Raw genomic sequence first — 19,865 nt, 5'->3', positions numbered from 1 at the left:
CGCAGTTCCATGTAAGTGCGTTGACAAAAGGATGATGTTTATGTGTATTGCCACCAAAAAAAAAAAAAAAAAAAAAAAAAGGTAACATTCTTTTCTGAGGTCCCCTGGAGTATATCCTTTCAAGAAAATGGCCACAACTGCCAGGAAGACGCGCCGAAATTTGATAGGGTGCTTCCTGAGGTTAAACGCCAAAAGAATGAACAGCTCCTTTTCGCCAAAACTGATTCCTGAATGGACAAGGCAAGGCGAGGTGGCCCTGAAGTGAAGTTGATGCGTACCATTGTGCATGCTGAGTTCAGAATGAAGCTGTGTGTGCTATTCCTCGTTGAGTGTTGGTGTTGAAGAATAAGGGAGCTTGAAAAAAAGGAGGGAGGACATGTTCATTTGTTCATTTAGGGAATGAAATTTTGGCGGGGAGGGATTGCAAGCCACTGGATCGAAGATCCTTTGTCCCTGAAAGAAAGACGGAGTGGTTCCCCACAGGAGGAAAGCACTCTCTGGGCGAGTGTGAGAAAAAAAAAGCAAGCGAGCGCCAACCCCAGAGATTCACTCCGCTCTTCCTTTCTTCCTCCTCTGCTCCATCTTCTCCACTCATCTTATTCTTCCATGGCCCACCTGCCCACGCGGTCGTTTCAGGCCTACCAGGTCTTTGCCGCCAACACAAACGTCGGTAAGACTATCCTCTCCACCGGCCTCGTCCGTGCCGCTGCTGCCTTGTCAATTGGCGCCGATAAGAAAAAGACAAAGGCATTCTACGTCAAGCCCGTGCAGACCGGCTATCCTGTCGACTGCGATGCCAGGCATGTTCATGTTCATGAGACTCATGGAGATTCCAGCTCATTGCTGGCTCGTGATTTGATCAGGACTAACAATTCGACTATGGCCCCCATAGGCATGTCAAGACATATGCGCCTCTTGTCGAAACCAGCCGGTTATACGCTTATCCAGATCCTGTGAGCCCTCACATCGCCACCAGTGAGGTAAGACAAAATGTATGGGGGAGTAATCTGCCCCACGCCTGCCATAAATCGCGACGAGGATTGATCATCTATTTTATGGCGCACTATGACTGATCGTCACTTTCCCCACAAAAAAAAAAAAACCTCCGTTCAATTACAGCCTCCGCCAGACACGGAGGTCCTTCAGGCTACCATCAACTCAATCCGCACCTTCAAGCAGAGTCTTGGACAGACAGACAAGGGATGGGCGCTCCTCGAAACCGCGGGAGGTACGTGTTTTCTCAAATGCGAATGAGATATTTTACACACAGTTTAGTCGCGTCTCTAATGAACCGATCCGAAATCTTGAACTATTACATCTGCTGCTCAAACTAACAAATCCGGTTCTTCTTGATGTATACACATAGGTGTCAACAGCCCGATCATGTCTGGGGAACTGCAATCGAAATTCTACCGCCCTCTTCGCTTGCCCACCGTCTTGATCGGCGATAGTCATCTTGGCGGCATCTCCACCACCCTGACTTCCTACGAATCACTGCACCAATACGGATACGATATTCCGGCCTTGATGCTCTTCGATAACAAATCAAGGAACCATCAATTTCTGGAACGTTACCTCGCCAAAGCCGAGAACCGCCCTCTGATCCATGTCTTGCCATCGCCACCAGAGAAACTTGCGGATCTCAAAGCAGATGCGGAGCAATTGCATGAGTACTACCGAAAGACGGAGGACTATTTCAAGGATGTAGTACAGGAGCTGGATAAGGCGCATCATAGCCGACTGGATCGGTTGGAGGAGTTGGCAGATAAGGCGAGGACTTCGATCTGGTGGCCCTTCACGCAGCATCAGACCGTCAAGGAGGTCACGGTGATCGATTCCGCTTATGGAGATATCATGACGACGTATGTCGACCCCAAGGAGAAAGCCGCCACAGGCGCCAACGGAAACCAGGAAGGGACCTGGAAAGAGATGTTTGATGGATGCGCCAGTTGGTGGACTCAGGGACTGGGACATGGATCTCCAGCATTGACTCAATCGGCTGCCTATGCGTCCGGAAGATATGGACACGTCATGTTCCCGGAGTGTGCACACGAGCCCGCTGTGAAACTGGCAGAGACACTGCTGGACACTGTTGGCCAGGACTGGGCATCGAGGGTGTTCTTTTCTGACAACGGAAGTACGGCAATTGAGGTAGCGCTCAAGATGGCGCTGAAGGCGAGTCAGGATCGATATGCCAACCTGGGTCAGGCCACAGGCCGTGTTGAGGTCATTGGTGTGGATGGAGGATATCATGGTGATACCATCGGAGCCATGAACGCGTGCTCGCCTAATGCGTATAACGCGCAGGTGACCTGGTACAAATCTCATGGTCATTGGTTCAGCCCGCCTACTGTGTTGTTCAAGGATTCACAGTTCCAGATCATGATTCCTGCAGAGATGACGAACAGTAAGGAACCGATGAAGATCACGACCGACAATCTCTCCTCGGTCTTCACAAAGCCTGCAGCAAATGATCCGCGATTGGAGATTTACCGCAGCCATATCCGGGAAACGCTGACGCGTTTGACCCAGCAGGAGAAGCGGTCATTTGGTGCGGTGCTTATGGAACCGGTCTTGATGGGCGCTGGAGGAATGATCTGGGTCGATCCTGCGTTCCAGAGATGTTTGGTTGAGGAAGTGAGGGCGTTTAAGGGATTCGGAACGGAGACCTCGCCTAGCAAGAACGCACATGTCCCCGTCAAGAACAACTGGAAGGGACTTCCTGTGGTCTTTGATGAGGTCTTTAGCGGCTGCTGGCGTCTCGGACGCAAGTCTGCGGCTGACATGTTGCAAGTGGTAAGTATTTCGTGTCTCTTTTTTGGTTAGTTGTTCTCATTGTTACGCGGATCAAACTATCGCGGTCATCTAAACATTTGATTTGCGACTTCATGCATAGACTCCTGACATTGCAGCCTACGCCAAGTTACTGACTGGTGGTCTGATTACTCTGGCCACCACCCTGACGACCGATGCGGTCTTTAACAACTTTTTGAGTGAGACAAAGACTGATGCCTTGCTTCACGGTCACTCTTACACGGCCCACCCCATCGGCTGCGCGGTCGCCAATACCAGCTTGCGGACCTACCGCCAGATGGAATCCCACGGCGATGCGGATCAGGCCCGCCAAGATTGGGGTGCTCAGCCCTATGGCAATTTGGGCGTCTGGAGCCTTTGGGATCAAAAGGTTGTCGACAAGATTTCGCGCATGGACATTGTCGAGGGTGTTGTGCCTCTTGGCAGTGTTTTGGCCATCCAGATGCGTGAGACGAACGGACCTTCCGGATACGCGTCGTTGCTGTCGCAGCAGGTGCAGAGGCGACTCCGGGAGAAGGAGCATGAGGATAGTGAGATGGAGGTTGCGGTCTTTGGAAGACCTTTAGGAAATGTTGTGTATATGATTGCGTCCCAAGTCTCGACCAGGGAGCAGCTGGCCAAGGTCGAGAACATTTTGTTGAGGACGCTCGAGGGTAAACTATAGAAAGTTCGTCTAGACTCACAGTATTAAAAATGATGTTTATTATGATTTATATTAGTGATGTTAGTAGAACGATAAAGAACTATTTACATGGCACATACACGACCACGCGATGGTTGAGATATGTTGATGCCTATTGCTGCTTAAATGGTCCATCTGCCGCGTCTCAGAGCAAACTTTTCCGCTTCGCTCAGAAGGATCAATATGATGCAGCCAACCACAACCTTGGCCCACGTCTTTCCGTAGACAGGAACCAAGTCCAAGACCCCGTTGAATCCGGGCGTGTAGATACCAATGATCATTAGCACGAAACTGGTCATCACACCGTAGACCATCCACCTGTTTCCGAAGACGTTGGTCCTGAAGAGCGACGTACGCATAGTCCGTGAGAGAAATCCCTGCAAGAGCTGTAGAGTCGTCAAGAACGTGAACGCCTCCGAGTGCGCGTAGCTAAGATGCTCCTCCGACCTATCTGCCCACATGTAGACAGCAAACGTCATGAGCATCATCGAGAAGGACTGGAAAATGATCACCAAAAACGACGTTGGGGTGACAATGCCACGCTTGGGGGAGCGTGGATTGCGGTTCATCAGGCCTGGTTCTGCAGGCTCAACTCCGAGTGCCATAGCCGGAGGTACATCGGCTATCGTTGTTTGACGGAACATCAATATATTGGCGCGTTAGGCGAGGCCCAAACCAAACCAACAACAACAACAGCAACAGCAGGGCAAGAGAATGAGATCCCAGACTACAATCTTACCGATGATGTTCGCCCACAAAATCATAGTGACGGTAAATGGCAGAGGCACGTTGACAATGGTGCACAGGAGAAACAAGAAGATCTCTGCGCAATTGCAGCTCAAGAGATAGACAATGAACTTGAGAATGTTGTCGAACACACGACGGCCCTCCTCGACGGCCTCGACGATGGTGTTAAAATTGTCGTCCGCTAAAACAATGTCAGCAGCTTGTTTCGTGATGTCCGTTCCAGCGATACCCATGGCCACTCCGACGTTGGCTGCCTTGATAGCAGGGGCATCTATGACAAGACGGATCATTCAAAAGTATAAGTAAGACGGTGGATAAATTTGGGTAGCAGCAGTTACAAATCGCCTGCACTTACCGTTGACACCATCTCCTGTCATGGCAACAGAGTCACCTCGGCTCTTCAGTGCAGTAACCAGCTTCAATTTGTTATCGGGCGAGACGCGGGCAAAAACGTTGGGGAAGGGCTTCAGTTCTGCAATCGCCTGTTCTGACAAGAGGTCCAGCTCCTCGCCCTTGATAGCGCGTCCACCATCCTCAAGGATACCCAGCTCTTTCGCGATCGCACTTGCAGTCTTGATATGGTCACCAGTGATCATGACCACTGTAATACCGGCTTGTTTGCAGATTCGGACACTTTCTTTGACACCTGCACGAGCAGGATCAATTAAGCCGATCAGCCCCAGGAATACCAATTCGCTCTCAGAGTAGCCCGGAGGGATTTCCTCCTCGTCATCGTCATCTCCCTGTGCTGCAACGTTTGCGGCTGTCATAAGGTCGACTTCTGTTAGCTTGTGTGTTGGAGGGGCTGCCTCTTTTACGTTCTTAACGTTGTCGATATTGTCGAGTCCGTCTCCGACGCTCTCACTTGGCGCTCCCCCTCCGTTGACCTTGACTTTCTTGAATGCCAATCCAAGGACGCGAAGACCATCATCGGCCATTCTTCCTGATGCCTCTGAAACATGGTCGTAAAACTCTTCCGTAACCGGCTTTGTCAGATCATGATCACTTGGTCTTAAGACTTCCAGCGGGGAAGACACTGCACCTGGCGCAACAGGTGGAAGGTAGCTAACACAACGGTTCAGGATCTCCTCGGGTGCGCCCTTAGCCAATACGAATTCATAATGCCCACCCGCTACGCCGGCATTGTCTAGTGGAGCCTTGTACACGACGCTCATAACCTTACGTTCACTGTCAAAGGCCTGCTCATAAATCCGAGTATATCCGAGCTCCTGAAAAAACGCCTTTGGAAATCCGGCCTTTTGTGCGGCGACAACCAGGGCTACCTCTGTCGGGTCGCCGATACCCTTCCACTCCACCTCTGACTGAGCAGCGCCTTCGGGCTCCATATTGTTTTCAGAGTTGATGTTGACCATGGTCTTAGCGTTGTCATCTTCGATTTCGTCTTTCATCACCACGGATGAGTTGTTGCAGAGTGAGGAGACCATGAGTGAGATCAACATCTGAGATGGTACGTCGTTCAAAGTCTTGCCCAACACTTGAGGCGTCTCTCCGGGGCCTGCCTTGAGAGTTACATCGCCTTTGTTGGGATCCAGACTGGTGCTTTCCGTGAATCCATACGCAGAACCATCACTTGTCCACAGTTCCGCCGCGCCCATCTTGCCCTCGGTAAGTGTACCTGTCTTGTCAGAACAGATGAAGGTGACGCTGCCCAAAGTTTCCACCGCTGGAAGAGTGCGAACAATAGCTTTCCTGGCAGCCATGCGACGAACTCCTAAGGCCATGGTAACGGTGACAACGGCTACCAAACCCTCCGGAATGACGGAGACAGCCAAGCTATAGATGGAAATGTCCTGTTAAAATTGTACTTACCAGCCGATTCTATACAGTCGCTCACAATAGACAAAATAAATTACCTCAACGCAAGTTTCAGCGACTCTCCGACCTCATGAGGATGATACGCGATTCTGACACCTGCCATGACAGCACAAAGAACAATGGCAAAGACGACCAGCAATTTGCCAAGCATGGCGAGTTTGCGCTGAACAGGTGTCAGCATTTTACCTTGACCAGTGATGGCGGCACTGATCCTTCCCATCTCCGTCTGACGGCCTGTTCGGACGACGATGCCCTTGCCGCGACCTTTGGCGACAACAGTGGACATGAATGCGTTTCCTTTGCAATCACCCAAGGGGAGTTTACGAGTAAGGGTCCTAATTTCCCTGGGATCCTTGTTTACGGCAACGGACTCTCCTGTAAGGATAGATTCGATGATCTCGAGCTGAGAGACCTCGGCAAGTCGCAGATCTGCGGGGACAGATTCTCCTTCTTCCAGAATGACGATATCTCCTGGAACAAGTTCCTCAGAATCAACGATCGATGTCGCTCCATCACGGAGCACTTGCGCCTTGGGGACAGAGAGCTTGGTCAGTGCGTCAAGAGCCTTGCCAGCCTTGTACTCCTGCGTGAATCCAATGATGGCGTTAAGTATTACGACGATCAAGAGGACGGCCATTGGGATAAAGTCCTTTGTGGCTGCCATCAAGACGGCGACCGCAAGAAGAAGAAGGATCATGAAGTCCGTGAATTGCGTCCAGATCATCTTGAAGACGGAGGTGGTGGGGGGTTGCGGTAGAACATTTCGTCCATAATGCTCACGTAAGGTGAGTATAACCTCCGACGGCAGTCCAGTGTCGAGCGAAGTTCGGAACATTTTCAGGCATCGCTTTATCCTACGATCGAAGCAAAGGGCTAATTCGAGTAGCAGTAGAACGGTTAGAAAAGGCACCGTCTTTATATCATCGGTATCGTCCAAAACAACAAGAAAGCGCGTTTTGCAAAGTACCTTGAGGCGCGAGAATGACGCCAGGCATCTCAGGCATCTTCTCGGCCTTGACGAAATCGGCATGCTCTCGCATGCATTTTTGCACGCTCGCTTGGCTCTCGCTCTTGACCAACTCTCTCCAGTCTGAGAATTGGGGGTAGATGGTTGTCAAGAGAGCGATCAGTGCTACCGCGGACTGTTGCTCCTGTTCTGTAGACCCAGAGCCGCAGCGGACGTCCAGTTTAAGGGAATGACGCAGATCCGACACCGGCTTCTCTCCCACAGCCTGACGAAACTCTTGGACTATTTTGGTTGTAGAGCGTGTTGCATTACTATTATATGTTTGCTGCCTGAGTACATCATATAGGCGCAATGCTATGTTCTGTATGGGCAACGTACCTTCTAGGAGGAACTCTCCAAAGAGTTGAAAGGCAACATCGGCCTCTTCCGACAATGATTGATGGAAACGGCCCTTTTTTGCATAGTGGCCCATGTTCAGCAAAAGACCATCAGCGAGGCGCTTCATAATGTCGTAGTCGAGACTGGGAAAGCGGCCGCCCTTGATGCGGTACTCCATGACGTATCGCAGCCCATCCAAGATCTCCTCGAGTGAGATTTCTTTGTTACTCTTGACGTCGAAGAGATCGACGACTGTAAGGGTCAGGGATCGGTATGAAGGATTACAAAGGATAGAGTGTCGGGCATAAAGATCAGTCAGGATCCAGGTGGATGGCAAAGATGGTAATAGTGTTGATAGCAGTGATGATGGACATTTGGAAAAGCAAGAAAGCGTTCATGGGACAAGCCATGGGATTACAAAGAGGCAGTAAGCGTGGGTTAGATAGTGCAGCTGAAGTGTTTGAACATGCGTGGATTGCAGGACATTCCAGGTCAATAACTTACCGTTGATGTCGATCTGGTGTTCAATACTAGCCTATAGTTGAATGGGGCGAGGAAAATATTTCAGGTGAGTACTTACTATCGTATCTACACATTCACGAGTCATGAGCTAGGAATGATTGTTGCTCTGTCGGTGCTGTTCCCATGGCCAACAAAGGCCACACCTTGCCATCCTTGATGTTGGAGTAGATGGAGTATCCCTCCGCATTCGAGGTACTGGCACCAGGCAGTGCAGCGGGGATGCCCTGGACAGCCTCGCTATCTAGATTGGCGGCAAAGGAGAGGCGCTTGCTGGGGGAGTGAGCTGGATCGGCGGTGGCATTGCTGTGGAGGATCGGGGGTTTGCTATCAACCATTCAGATAGATGTAATTGTTGTTTGCTGCTGCTTTTGTTGCTTGGTTGTGAGGATGAATGCGATTTGCTTCAAATGAAAATCAGGAAAGGAATGGGAAGGAACAAAAGGAGAAGAGAAGAATTCGACAGCGGGAACATGGTTCTCTTTTATGACGGACAAGACAAAGGCAAAGCAAGACATGGCCATACCTTTTCATGGACTGACACCTGTAACATGTACGTTGACTGGAGGTCTCATATGTTGACGCACCTGTACGACAATTAAAGTTTATGGTTGGGGCTGTGTGTTCTGTGCGTCCGCTTCCACTGCTTCCATGGTTTCCTTGATTTCTGTGAAAAAATTCTCAACTGATAGGCATTGCTGCATGGCGAGAGGGAACAACCCTTGTCCGGAGACCATCTAGTGCCGATCTGCAATGGTAAAGGGGTCATATTCGTCATCCTTTCGTTATTGCTGTTGGTGCCGCTACAAGTCGCCCCTGCGTACAACATTCCTTACTCCATCAACATACGGTATTTCTCTCGAGGGAGCAACGCTGATGAACACATCGGTTCAATCAAATTGCCCTCGCTACTAACAGCGGCCGTCATTGGAGTCCTTGTAGGACCCTGCCTTTGAGTTCATTGGACTGAAACATAGTCTTTCACCTCAAAGCGGTAGCTGGGGCATTCGTGCAGGAGGTTTTGGAAGTCCATCTATTTTTATACCTAAACTCATCCCTGATATCTTTTATTGTATTTGGATCGGGACTTGGCACTCTGTAGCATTGCTCTGGTCCTCATACGCTCGAGATACGACGCAGCCTCGTGCGAGAGTGGCAGGGTTGGATGTGGCGATATATCCTGCTGGCCCTTTTCCCAAGGGCGATCAGAAGCACGGGTGTGAGACAACGGAGACAGTGACGATGCGAGAGTTGCTGCCTGCAGCATGTCCCTGTATTCATCCTTGATCCTTTTCAGGTTGCAACTCAAGTACTCTGTCATGTCTGAAAAGTTATAGCTAGGTTAGAAAGCAACTTTTTTCGCAGTAGTAAACATAATAAACCGTTACATAGTTGATCCTTACCATGCTTGGACATTTCTTGATCGACCACAAGCATACCCTTGATAGATTGACCGTTGTGACCATGCGAGACCTCTGTTCGCTCTTTTTCAGAACTCAAAATCATGACAGGAACCTTCCTCCACCAGTCGCCAATATGGAATGACGTTCTCGACGGTTGCTTGTTACTGAGAGATCCTTCCAATTGCTGGTCCTCCTCTTGCCAATGGATCCAGGTCCGAACCACTTTGCTTAATCGCGAGGCTGAAAGCTTAGGACTTTTGAAAAGCAGTTGGTTTGATTTAATCATCACCTGGGCATCCAATGCTGTTGCAGTACCGCCGATCTTGTCGAGATGCGTCGAACTGATGTCCTCGTTCATAGCCTGGTCGCTAACTCCTATTCCAGATTCCGCAAATGAATTCCGAAGATCTTCCTCAAAAACTTCTGAAAGAGGTTTCTGTGGGGCGCGATGCCGATTCGACTGCGTTGTTGTTGTTGCCTCCTGGATCGACTGGTCAAGATGCTGGACAACTTCCTGCTGATCGATATCTTTGACTGATATATCTACTTTTTTGCAAAGGTCGAAGAATGACTGCACCATTTGCCATGACTTGGCTTCCTGCTCTAGAGCCTCGCCCTTGGCACTTCTACCATCGCTCGACATAGTTATCTGGAGATCGAGTGCGGGTAGTGTATGTTCCACAAATTTGAGATCACTGGCAGTTGGATCGAGAGTTGGTGCTTTTGGAGGATCATTTGAAGATCGAGGCGATGAGGATTGATCGTTTTTCGGCTTTAGATAGAACACTAGTTTTGTCGGTGAATTGGTCCCGGCAGGCGAAGGGCGCAGGGTCGCTCCCCTGTTGTTTTCGTGGCCGACCAAGGGCAAGAGGTCCTGTAGCGAGGCACTGTTCTGAAGCTGCTCCTTTGGGTGGTTTTGAAAGAGATCTGGATGAACTTTTCGGAGGAATGACTTTAAGTACTGCTGAATGTAATCCTGCCGGAGATCTCTTCCTGCTCTCTTGACGATGTTGCTTCGCATGACTTTGATGATCCCTCACAAAACATAATGTATGAGCGCCTTCATAGCCAACCCAAAATGAAGGCGCCATGACTGTCTTTTTCAACTGTGGTCTCTTTTGCCGCCAAAATCGATATTCGACCTTGACGAACCACTTTGACATCGACCTCATCCTAAGCATTGTCATAACTGCAGCACTACGGAAGCAACTAAGCGAGCAACGAACGAACAGACAGGGCAAATGCTTGGTCTTCTTGGTCTAAACACTGGCAGCGGCTCGTTCAATACCTCATTCCTCGGACTCTTCAGGATCGCAGCATTCCAACCTGTGCGATTCACCTACCAGGCACTCTTCTTAAGCCTGGCCAAGGTCCTATTCCGCCCTACAACCGTGCTTATTATCGCGGTACTATCCTTCATTGTCTTTGATCTGGACTTTGAGGTCGTGTGGGAAGAAGGCGACGAAGACGACGAAGACGACGAAGACGACGACCAGCTCTGGGAGGATCCAGCAGACTTTGATCGCCTTGGAACATAGGCAGCAGCACATTTATTTCGGTACCATGGGATCATATGCGAAACCAAGAGGCATGTCTGGCGCGAACAAGATCTGGAGCAATGCTGTTAACACGCTACTAAGCGCTATGGGTAAGCTATTTATGGGTGTTGCCGGCCGATTATGCTGTACACGTTGACGGTTGATCCTTACTACGTTACTGCAAACGTCGTTCTGCTATTAGAGAGCATCCTGATGGACGAGGATCTTCAACCTCTTTGGCCACGCGAACACCATAGCCAGGACTCGAAAAAGAAACGTATGTGTTGGTCATCATTATCTTCATGGAGTTCGCCGCTGATTCCAGCTAGACTCCATCGTGCTCAAGACAACTAACAATCCTGTGTGATAACGTAGACCAGTTGCCCCCTACACCACCCATATCTAGTCCTCATGATCCCACTTTCTCCTCTCCACTCAAACGCAAGAAAGACTCATTCTCGCTATCGGATCGTACCAGCAAGTCGCAGCGCATGACCGATCATCTCACAGCCCGACTTGCATCCAGCCTTCACGTCAGCTCGTCCACGGACACGCAGAACGCAGCCGGTAGTTATCAGACTGGACTTGAAAACTCGCGTGGCTTTTATCGCTTGCAAGACCCAATGGGTTCGCCTCATTCTCTCCAAAGGCCTGAGCAGCAAGCTCAGCATCACCCTGCAAGCATCGTATCGTCAGAGCCACGAAAATACCGAAAAGCTGCTAGAAATCGCTCGAACCCTACTACACCGGTCAGCAGCCATCCTCCAAGTCCAAGCCCGGGATTCCTCTCACACGCTAGTGGCGATGATTTGTTCTCGTCCTTTTCTTCGACTTCGAGCCCCTTTGTAATGTCTGCACCGTCGTCTGGTACATCATTCGAGTCGTTTGCTCAGAACACAGCGTCATCTAATATTTTTCTGGACCCCAGGAGATCATCGCAGTCCAGTGGACTGCTTTTGAGGCGCGAAGGCCGGACAGGGCAACAGTTTCTTCGATCGTCTGCTCATCATTATTTGGCCATGGCAACTAGACTCGCTCTCTTCCATCGAATCGTCTCGACTACAAAATGCACATCTACTCAGTCAAAGGATATGAGGGCTTGGATCATGGAGCAAGCGTCCAAACGTGGATATCAGAACCTCCAGGCGTTCGAATCTATGATGATCTCTAACGCAAAGGTTTTGGTAGCGGCTTTGGGCTCTCTGGGTGACGGGTTTTCGCAGATAGTGAACCAACAGTCCTTCTCGCATATGCCTACTCAAAGTCAGGATCAGGAAATTGCAGTTTATAATACTATTCAATCAACAGTTGATACAATCCTCGAGAGTGCTCAGTGGCTCTGCGGACCAGATTTCGAGATGGGCATTAACCGTATATGCCCTCAGTGGTCCGTACACGAGGGATCGATTGAGCAGATCGTACATTATGTGCAAGTGGTGGAGAGCATGCGGGAGACATTATCGGGTCGGTTCCATCATCCGCAGGACTTATCCGAGGATTTGACGCGATCTCAGGAAGTAATTGACTACCAGAGGACACTGTTTGGAGAGGCGCTTCGGAACCATGGCTTGGAGTGGAGAGCATTAGGCTTACCAGCGATGGAGGAACTTATCCAGGGGACGCAAGACTGGATTTTGAATCTTGCCAAGATGCTGACCATCAAGATCAGGGGCGAAGTGAACCTTGCACTGGAGAGTGCTGTCCACACCCAATCCACATCCAGTCCCTCCGAGATGGAGATGGAAATGATGGACGACGACGAGGGCAGCTTATCAATGGGTCGTTCAGTTACGGAGGCAATGGATTTGGTGCTTCAAGGTGCGTTGTTATCAAGATCTTGCCTTGAACTGGCCGGGAAAATATGTCCGATGCTTGTCACTGCCTGGGTGGAGTTGACCAGCCAATACTGTACATTTGCGCTTGCCAAGCGAAAAGAGCATGTCTTGAAGACAAGCAAGGCGTCGGTTGGTCATATTAGGAAGCTGGCGAGCCCTGGTAGCCCCTCTCTAGTAGCGAGTCTTCGCAGGCAACAGCAGCATCAACATCATCCGCCTACTAGCCTCAGTCGACGAGTGTGCTTGAAAACGATGGAGCTTTTCGAAAACGTTAGCCGATTATTGCAGTGTGTGATGGAGATGCATGAAGAGGAGGAGTACGATGGACAAGGATCCGGCACCTCAGTAGATGGTTTTGGCGGACAGAGTGAGCACGATGAACACAGTACGTGCCAAGGAGCTAGTGGGACCTCCAGTGATCAAGATGAAGCCATGGATATCATGTCAGGATCGCCGAGCTCAGTATCTTTGCATAGCGACAATACATCTTACCAGCACCATCACCAACAACGTCTCCCCCGCGCGGCTATTCAAAATCAGCGGCGTACACCTGTTGATCCAACACTGCTTCAACGGCGGATTGCTATGGAATCTTTATCCTCAGTACTCGTGGAGACGGGTCTCGAGCTTTGTGAGTCAATGGCTGAAATTCTTGGCTGTGGATATCAGAGCACGTCGACTTTTTCGAGTCCATCTACCAGTCTGCCTGCGATACCATCATCCATGGCCCCCGCGCCGTTCAATGGATTCGGTGACACCACGTTCCTGACATCGTCATGGACACCATCGTTCGGAACAGTATCGCTCCCATCAGGATCTACAATGATGTCCTCGTCTGCTCGTGCTGCAGCTGCCATCACGTCTCTAACAGTATTTGCTGGTAGTGGAGCTATGGCTTCAGGCACTGGTGGCATTGGTCTGATCTATGTCCAGTTTGTGGTTCGATTCATGAGTAAGATTATCGAATTTGCTGGGCTGGACCCACATCAGGAACAGCGTCTTTTGGTAAGCAACCAGTTTTTTTTGCTACATCTATGGATACTATTTCTTAGGCATCGGTTGCTAACGCGTATTAATTCCAACAATGTTACAGAGAATCCATACAAGTCTACAGAACCTAGAACTATCGCTCTCTTCTTCGTAATCATCATATAAAATAAAAAAAACTCTGAATTGGTGGCGCATTCTGGCTCTTCACTGTGACTTTTTGAATCTGGCTACTCATTTTTATGTTCTGAGGGCACCAAGGACGCTCCCAGCAAAGAATTCTGTACTATGACCACGGTAGAAGCACCCAGCAATGCAGCACTGATCGCGAACCTCGAGGATCAGGTTCTTCAGCTAGCCGATTATGAAGCATGGCTAGATTCTCAGATTCGGGAACTAGAATACGCTGACAGACAGGGTTGGTAGCATCTGTTGGGAATGTCAGGCAAGAACACAGCTGGAATGGGAACTCATGCTCAAGATCCTCTCCTCTTTGTCTACAGACGCGACAATTATATCAAGTCAGGATGGTTCAATCGAAGACGCGCGGAGAGAAACCGAACGGAGGGTTGATCTTCTCAAACAGGAGCTGCTTACAGCCGCGTCCATGGAATCTATCCGGACAAAAGTTGTTGACAGGTACGGGCATCATCAAGAAACGCGTTCTCCTCTCAACACTGCACGAGGGAGAACCTAATTAGGGACCAATATCTGTACAGCTCATATGCATACCAGGTGATTTTAAAAAGCTTGTTCAAGGCCGAGCCGGATCCTGATGATAAGTATGTTTTGCGACGATGAAAAATGCAGTATACTTGGATCAAAATCACGGAATACAAAGAAATAACCATGCTTCGCCTGAGCTTCATTAGATTGATCGCAGCTGGGGTTCAGGAGCGGGATGAGGCAGTATCTGAGTATTTGCATATCCATCGTGATCTGCAGCATGCAAGGCGGGACCTGTCTGCGACGCAAGTTCAAGCCCTAGGTTCGTGAGGATCGAGCGGCTTGTTGGTGAAGGATGATCTTGTTATACATATACTCAAGGCTATGGCTCTACTAAACGCAGCATTTATTCTGTATTGTTGTTTCATTCTCCAGATTACCAGGATGAGAATCGCAAACTCGTTCAGCTGTTATCGCAGGAAACAGCGGCTATGAAGGAAGCAGCGACGTCGCAGGATTCTGGAAGCAACCGACGCATGCTTCAGAAGTACGCCAAAAAAAAAAAAAAAAAAAAAAGGACTCAGTGATGGCTTCAGCCAAAAGTTTTACTTGCAAATACTCACTCCTTTGGTATTGGCGTGTCATGATAGGGTTGAAGAGGAATTGAGGAATATTACTGTCAAGCATAATGTCGTCTCGAACGTTCTCCAGGTCAGTGACAGGAAGCTTTTGAACAAGGATTGAGTAATGCCGCATGCTGTGTATAGGCACGTAATTGATCAAGTCTTTTCCCATTTGCCCATTTTTTTTTCTTTTCTTTTGATGCGGAATAGGGTCTTATTCTGGAGAGTGGTATAGACTGGGCCAATGACCCACACTATCTAGAATTGATGTTAAAGCTGAAGCGGTCTGCAGAATAAATATCATTGCACTCATATTACAAACCCTGTCTTCATGGAGTGAAAGAGTCCTCGCCAGTAAGTAACACCCCATATTTATAGAATACAATTTTTAATTCAAACCAGATATATTTTTCAATAGCTACTTAAAAGTAAAACGAACACCTTCCCGATAAGGCAAACACACAGCGCACACTTTCTGTGTAAGGCAGAACGAACCGTACGCGTTCAAACCTGAAAACGAACAGTTCGTTTCCAGCGTGCAGAATCTTCATGGACCAATTGCTTGGCCTACAGGTTTGCGGCAGTGATAGGAGTAATGGCGTTAGATAGATATTGGCCAAGGCTTCCCTGCTGTAGGGTCGGATGGCGCCAGGTTGGATGTTGGCTGCCCAGTCAGACATTCGAATCCGAGAAGTCTCCCAAAATATTAATAACCATGCGGCATCCGAAGTTCCATGCAACATCCGAAGGCTTTAAGAAGATAAGTTGTTGTCATGACAGCTCTGTTAAAAAACATGATGACAAATGGATGCTGGACTCAATCAAAGAATGTAATTAACTTTCGTCCTTTGTGAGCCCCAGGTGATCTATTGCACTGTTTAAATTTCATTTGTCAAAGACCCTGACTATGTATCTGGGGATAGACTTCATGGTATCCTTTGTAATTACAATAAAAATAACAATTTTTTTTAAACTATTCGGTCTGTCTTCAGAGTACATGGTGCTGCGATATACTTGGTCAGGAAATAAAAGTATTCCTTGCAGGTTTACTTTTTTTTCAGCAAATAGAACAATAGAACCGCAATGGCATGAACTCCAGTGGTTATAATCGATATCAAATTATTTTATCTGAGGTGCTCGCCACGTTATTAGGATTTTTAAAATCGAAATTTTATTTTTGGTGAAATACTTTTACTCTTTTGTGGATCCGCCAGCGTAACGCACGCACTGCTCGCGCCTGGAAGGCTGCTCTACGACTTTCAAACCCCTTTGGAAGTTAGTCCACTGCTGCACGCTCGCTGTTCCAGACGTCCAAAGCCGCCTTAGTTGTAGGGGCAACGACCTTCTGACCGACTGATATAGCTTGCCCAGTATTGATCAGTAGACGTGTAGTAGTTGTTGCTCTACCAACCGCAATTCTTCTACCAGCTTCCCTTCCAATCACCTTTGTCAGATTCGAGGCAAGAGTAGAGGCTCCAGATCCTACAAGACCACATGTCGCTCCTGTGATAAATGCCTCTTTTCCACAATCATAGACGAAATCTGCTGAAGGTCCGCTGCATATCTTAGCCACGACACACGAGTCCTCCTGCAACAACCAACGTAACAGGTCCAGCAACCAGCCCAAGCGAAATGGAGACCGCGAACTTTGCCCCAATCTTCAGCCACTTATTCTGACAAGATCCGGGCTCGGTCCCCCATTCTTGATCTCTTCAATCACCGCATCGTCATCCTCGTTGTTGTTCTCAAGGAACTCCTGTTCATTGGTCATAGCCATTATTTTTTAAGATAATTGGGTTGGATTTCCGAAATGGAATGAGAAGAAACGTTGTGGACTATAGGGGAAGAATAACTGTGAAGAACGAGATGGCCTTTTTAATAGTGGCAGGTCGTGCCTTATATACTAAGGAATAGCTAGAACTGCGTCTAGTATAGGGGACTAGGGATATAAGGGTAGTCCTAGGGGCACAATGCTCTTCTTAAAGGATCGGCACCGAGTGGTGGCGGATGCAGAAAATAGGGCGCTTTATATAAGCAAGACAATGTGGTGAATACACCACACTAACTTCCGCCCTGGGAGAGTGTAACACACTCTGAAATTGAACGTGAATGGTCCCACGGTGAGGTGGAAAAGAATAAAAAAACCTCGTGTGCTTGAACGTCTGTGCGTAAAGGCATGTATGGTAGTGAAGGAAAAACCTTCTTGTCGCATATTTCACCACGGGTTCACTGTATATTTAGTTTAATAAGTGTACCTCTAGCTCACTATTATATCTTATACAAATAAATACCTAATCAGTGTGGTGTGTGGAGCCACATCTCTTTCTCACTTATTTTTAATCCCAAAAATATCTCACCTCTGAATAGGTATGAATGATATTGGGTGAAGGTAAAAAGAATTAAAATCTTCGATAATATGTATCAACCATCGCCAGCGTGCTGGTAGTTCGTCAGAGCCAGCAGTCGAACCATTTGCAGATGATCTTCGGACTATACTTCGCGGCCACAAGATGTCCAAAGCGCGTGGTGAATGTACTCGCCACTATCGGTCTATGTGTTTCGCCTATGACGACCTATAACGCCCTCGCACAACTATCGAACGATATGCTCAGCAGAGTCCGAGAGGCAGTTCGGAACCATCCGTTTTCAATTCTTTACAATAACATCAACATCGCGAATCGAAAATATGACCAGCGGACCTGCTGACCAAGACCATACACTTAGGGAAAGGGAGCAACATGTCATGGGAAATGCTAGCCAACTAGTTATCAACAAATATCCGCTTATTCTCGAAGATCACCAAGACGCTTGAGTCAGAGTACGACATAACACACAACAGCTCTTTTCACTCAACACTGTCCGCAGAGCGGGACATTCAATTAATCCAGCAGTCGCTCAAGGACCATGACATTCTCGGCAATGTGCCGCTTGTGAAAAACCTGGCTAGTGAAGGTGTGGAAAAATTGATAGCTGGACGCTTCGAGAAGTTTGTCGAGAAAACCATCAATTTAGGCGGCGACGAACAAGACGCTGCTGTTGTTGATGGTCTGAAGAGCGAAGACAACCAAGCGGAGGAATATATTAGGTTGTTTTTTGATGCCGGATATGTTTTTTCTTGGGACTAAAGAAATTTGATGCAGTCCTATTCTTGAATATATTCGGTCGTTTTGATGTAGGCTTTGAAGTCAGAGCAGCGGGCGTTTGATGAGGTTCATCTGCTTCTCGATCAACTTCAATATTTGCTCCGCTTTGACCATCAATGAACTGGCCCGCTTCCTGTGGTGGTCGTGCACTTGCCATGTCAATATTAGTGATTCTCACCGGTGAACGGTTAACCGCGGTGAACAACTTTTTTTGTGATTTTTTCACCGGTGAATTCCACATATAGTAATAGTACTTTTATATCACTGAGTTTCACCGAATTTTACCGGATTTCACTGGATTTCACCGACTCTTTGTTCACCGGTAATAATCACCAGTGAACTGCGAGAATTGCACTACAATTCACCGGCGAAAAAAATATTTACCGGTGAGAATCACTGGTCAATATCCTTGTTCAGTTTAATGAGAATATCGGCTACTTCCTGCCTTTGTAGCTCAACTACAGATGTCCAAGTGATGATGGAACGAATATCTGCGGGTGTTGTGATTTTTGCAAATTCCTCCCCAAGCACCTGGATCATTTTGTCCGTCATTACGCAGCGCGGCTCAAAGGAGTCACAGAGTGGTGCTAAATCGCGCTTAAATGCCATTACTCTCCAGTTCCGCAGTGCTTCCTTGGCCAGCTCTTTCTGCTCAAACGTGCGCATGGGGACTCGAATTTTTGGTATGTAGACGGTCAGCAATTCTGTGAAGGAGATCTGCCCCTGCGGATATGAAGATTTCTGTGTAGGGTAACAAAGATCGCAGCAATTCTCGTTCGGATGATTCATATTGCCATAGACGTTATTGAGGACTTTTCTGCGACATTCTTGAGTGGTGATGTACTGCTTGAGATGCTCGTCGGCGTACTTGGTCCCATCGGGCGGCGGTAGTGTCAATAAAATGCCGAGTCCCTGACGTTTCGGATCACGAGCTACACGGTCAAGACGCTGCACAAAGGATGAAATACTAGTGGGACACTTGACCTGAACGATACGGTCGACGTTGTTGATATCACATCCCATTCCAGCAGCTTCTGTAGATAGCAACAAGAGAATGCTGCCTTGCCTGAATGCCTCCATGGTCTTCCACTTGTAGTCCTCGGACATGAGTGCATGATAGAGGACAATGTCCTTCTTTGTGGCCGAGGACTTCAAAGCTTCCTGAGTGCACTCCGATCCCAGAAGGAGGTGCAATGTTTAACCCCTATATCTACTTACAGACAGAAAGTCAACAAGACAAGAGAGGGATCTTTATTTCCTGGGCAGACGGGCCCCTTATAAAGCACTACCCGTCTGCACCACGTTAAGGGTACTTGTCTCTGCTCGTACGTACTACATAGGTCAATATAGTGCAGGAGGCAGCCACAGTCCAGAGCACCGTCGGTAGAAAATATAAAGGGAATGTAAGAGTTTTATGTGGAAGAGCTGACAAGGTGAGTCTTGGGACAAGAGGATACTGGAGACAAGGAACTTTATGACAGGGACTAGGACTAGACTAGACTGACTAACTAGCTAGACTAGGCGCGTCCTTTTATAGTTGTCTACAGCTTGAGTATTACTAAGCTGGGTCTTACTAATAAAGAGAGTGTTCTGGATGGATCTGGCTGTAGGTGAGTATCCACCTAGGATAACGGGACTCCTAGGCTTTTCTAGAAGAGCCCGAAGTCCTCTGGTCTTGTGCATGTGACCACCGTCCAATCACAGAGATACAAATCTCTGACAGGGAA

The 19,865-nt window shown here is 48.4% G+C and overlaps 6 protein-coding genes across 6 annotated transcripts; 3 read left to right on the top strand and 3 right to left on the bottom strand.

Annotated features, from left to right (window-relative positions):
• Positions 1-487: 487 nt before the first annotated feature.
• On the top strand, positions 488-3,512 carry BC939DRAFT_417687 (adenosylmethionine-8-amino-7-oxononanoate transaminase). The gene is made up of 5 exons (XM_051553024.1): positions 488-804; positions 897-980; positions 1,120-1,228; positions 1,367-2,796; positions 2,897-3,512. Exons 1-5 carry the CDS (start codon positions 607-609, stop codon positions 3,476-3,478), a joined length of 2,403 nt encoding a protein of 800 aa, XP_051406030.1. The 5' UTR covers positions 488-606; the 3' UTR covers positions 3,479-3,512.
• BC939DRAFT_73472 (uncharacterized protein) lies at positions 3,478-7,811 on the bottom strand. Its single transcript, XM_051561870.1, has 6 exons — positions 7,425-7,811; positions 7,047-7,328; positions 6,118-6,952; positions 4,599-6,037; positions 4,236-4,514; positions 3,478-4,118 (listed from the first exon to the last, which is right to left on the bottom strand). The coding sequence occupies exons 1-6, from the start codon at positions 7,600-7,602 to the stop codon at positions 3,619-3,621; spliced, it is 3,513 nt and encodes a 1,170-aa protein (XP_051406029.1). The 5' UTR covers positions 7,603-7,811; the 3' UTR covers positions 3,478-3,618.
• Positions 7,812-8,952: 1,141 nt separating this feature from the next.
• Positions 8,953-10,477, bottom strand: BC939DRAFT_73409 (uncharacterized protein). The gene is made up of 2 exons (XM_051561869.1): positions 9,347-10,477; positions 8,953-9,266 (listed from the first exon to the last, which is right to left on the bottom strand). Exons 1-2 carry the CDS (start codon positions 10,365-10,367, stop codon positions 8,995-8,997), a joined length of 1,293 nt encoding a protein of 430 aa, XP_051406028.1. The 5' UTR covers positions 10,368-10,477; the 3' UTR covers positions 8,953-8,994.
• Positions 10,478-10,971: 494 nt separating this feature from the next.
• BC939DRAFT_470862 (uncharacterized protein) lies at positions 10,972-13,900 on the top strand. The gene is made up of 3 exons (XM_051558172.1): positions 10,972-11,161; positions 11,265-13,724; positions 13,813-13,900. The coding sequence occupies exons 2-3, from the start codon at positions 11,376-11,378 to the stop codon at positions 13,861-13,863; spliced, it is 2,400 nt and encodes a 799-aa protein (XP_051406027.1). The 5' UTR covers positions 10,972-11,161; positions 11,265-11,375; the 3' UTR covers positions 13,864-13,900.
• Positions 13,901-13,956: 56 nt separating this feature from the next.
• Positions 13,957-15,319, top strand: BC939DRAFT_470860 (centromere protein H (CENP-H)-domain-containing protein). The gene is made up of 6 exons (XM_051558171.1): positions 13,957-14,345; positions 14,426-14,488; positions 14,579-14,694; positions 14,808-14,919; positions 15,023-15,083; positions 15,206-15,319. Exons 1-6 carry the CDS (start codon positions 14,179-14,181, stop codon positions 15,290-15,292), a joined length of 606 nt encoding a protein of 201 aa, XP_051406026.1. The 5' UTR covers positions 13,957-14,178; the 3' UTR covers positions 15,293-15,319.
• A 3,704-nt stretch (positions 15,320-19,023) lies between these two features.
• BC939DRAFT_378746 (uncharacterized protein) lies at positions 19,024-19,218 on the bottom strand (the record flags this gene model as incomplete). Its single annotated transcript, XM_051551721.1, has 1 exon — positions 19,024-19,218. A coding segment is annotated over one exon (195 nt), but the record flags the coding sequence as incomplete, so codon positions are not given.
• Between the last annotated feature and the right edge of the window lie 647 nt (positions 19,219-19,865).

This window comes from Gamsiella multidivaricata (assembly GCF_025024155.1).
Source record: "Gamsiella multidivaricata strain RSA 2152 chromosome Unknown BC939scaffold_152, whole genome shotgun sequence".
NCBI classification, from domain to species: domain Eukaryota; kingdom Fungi; phylum Mortierellomycota; class Mortierellomycetes; order Mortierellales; family Mortierellaceae; genus Gamsiella; species Gamsiella multidivaricata.
Note: the sequence above shows the minus strand (reverse complement) of the source record. Positions and strands in the feature narration are given on the sequence as shown.

Excerpts from the sequence above, each read along its gene's own strand:
- BC939DRAFT_417687 (XM_051553024.1), top strand. The coding sequence starts at position 607 with ATGGCCCACCTGCCCACGCGGTCGTTTCAGGCCTACCAGGTCTTTGCC. Across the intron at positions 805-896 it reads TCGACTGCGATGCCAGGCAT|GTCAAGACATATGCGCCTCT; the intron begins GTTCATGTTCAT and ends CCCCATAGGCAT. Across the intron at positions 1,229-1,366 it reads GCTCCTCGAAACCGCGGGAG|GTGTCAACAGCCCGATCATG; the intron begins GTACGTGTTTTC and ends GTATACACATAG.
- BC939DRAFT_73472 (XM_051561870.1), bottom strand. The coding sequence starts at position 7,602 with ATGGAGTACCGCATCAAGGGCGGCCGCTTTCCCAGTCTCGACTACGAC. Across the intron at positions 6,038-6,117 it reads TCGCTGAAACTTGCGTTGAG|CTTGGCTGTCTCCGTCATTC; the intron begins GTAATTTATTTT and ends TTCCATCTATAG. Across the intron at positions 4,119-4,235 it reads TTTGTGGGCGAACATCATCG|CCGATGTACCTCCGGCTATG; the intron begins GTAAGATTGTAG and ends AAACAACGATAG.
- BC939DRAFT_73409 (XM_051561869.1), bottom strand. The coding sequence starts at position 10,367 with ATGCGAAGCAACATCGTCAAGAGAGCAGGAAGAGATCTCCGGCAGGAT. Across the intron at positions 9,267-9,346 it reads TCAAGAAATGTCCAAGCATG|ACATGACAGAGTACTTGAGT; the intron begins GTAAGGATCAAC and ends ATAACTTTTCAG.
- BC939DRAFT_470862 (XM_051558172.1), top strand. The coding sequence starts at position 11,376 with ATGACCGATCATCTCACAGCCCGACTTGCATCCAGCCTTCACGTCAGC. Across the intron at positions 13,725-13,812 it reads ATCAGGAACAGCGTCTTTTG|AGAATCCATACAAGTCTACA; the intron begins GTAAGCAACCAG and ends ACAATGTTACAG.
- BC939DRAFT_470860 (XM_051558171.1), top strand. The coding sequence starts at position 14,179 with ATGCTCAAGATCCTCTCCTCTTTGTCTACAGACGCGACAATTATATCA. Across the intron at positions 14,695-14,807 it reads GACGCAAGTTCAAGCCCTAG|ATTACCAGGATGAGAATCGC; the intron begins GTTCGTGAGGAT and ends TTCATTCTCCAG. Across the intron at positions 15,084-15,205 it reads TCGTCTCGAACGTTCTCCAG|GGTCTTATTCTGGAGAGTGG; the intron begins GTCAGTGACAGG and ends GATGCGGAATAG.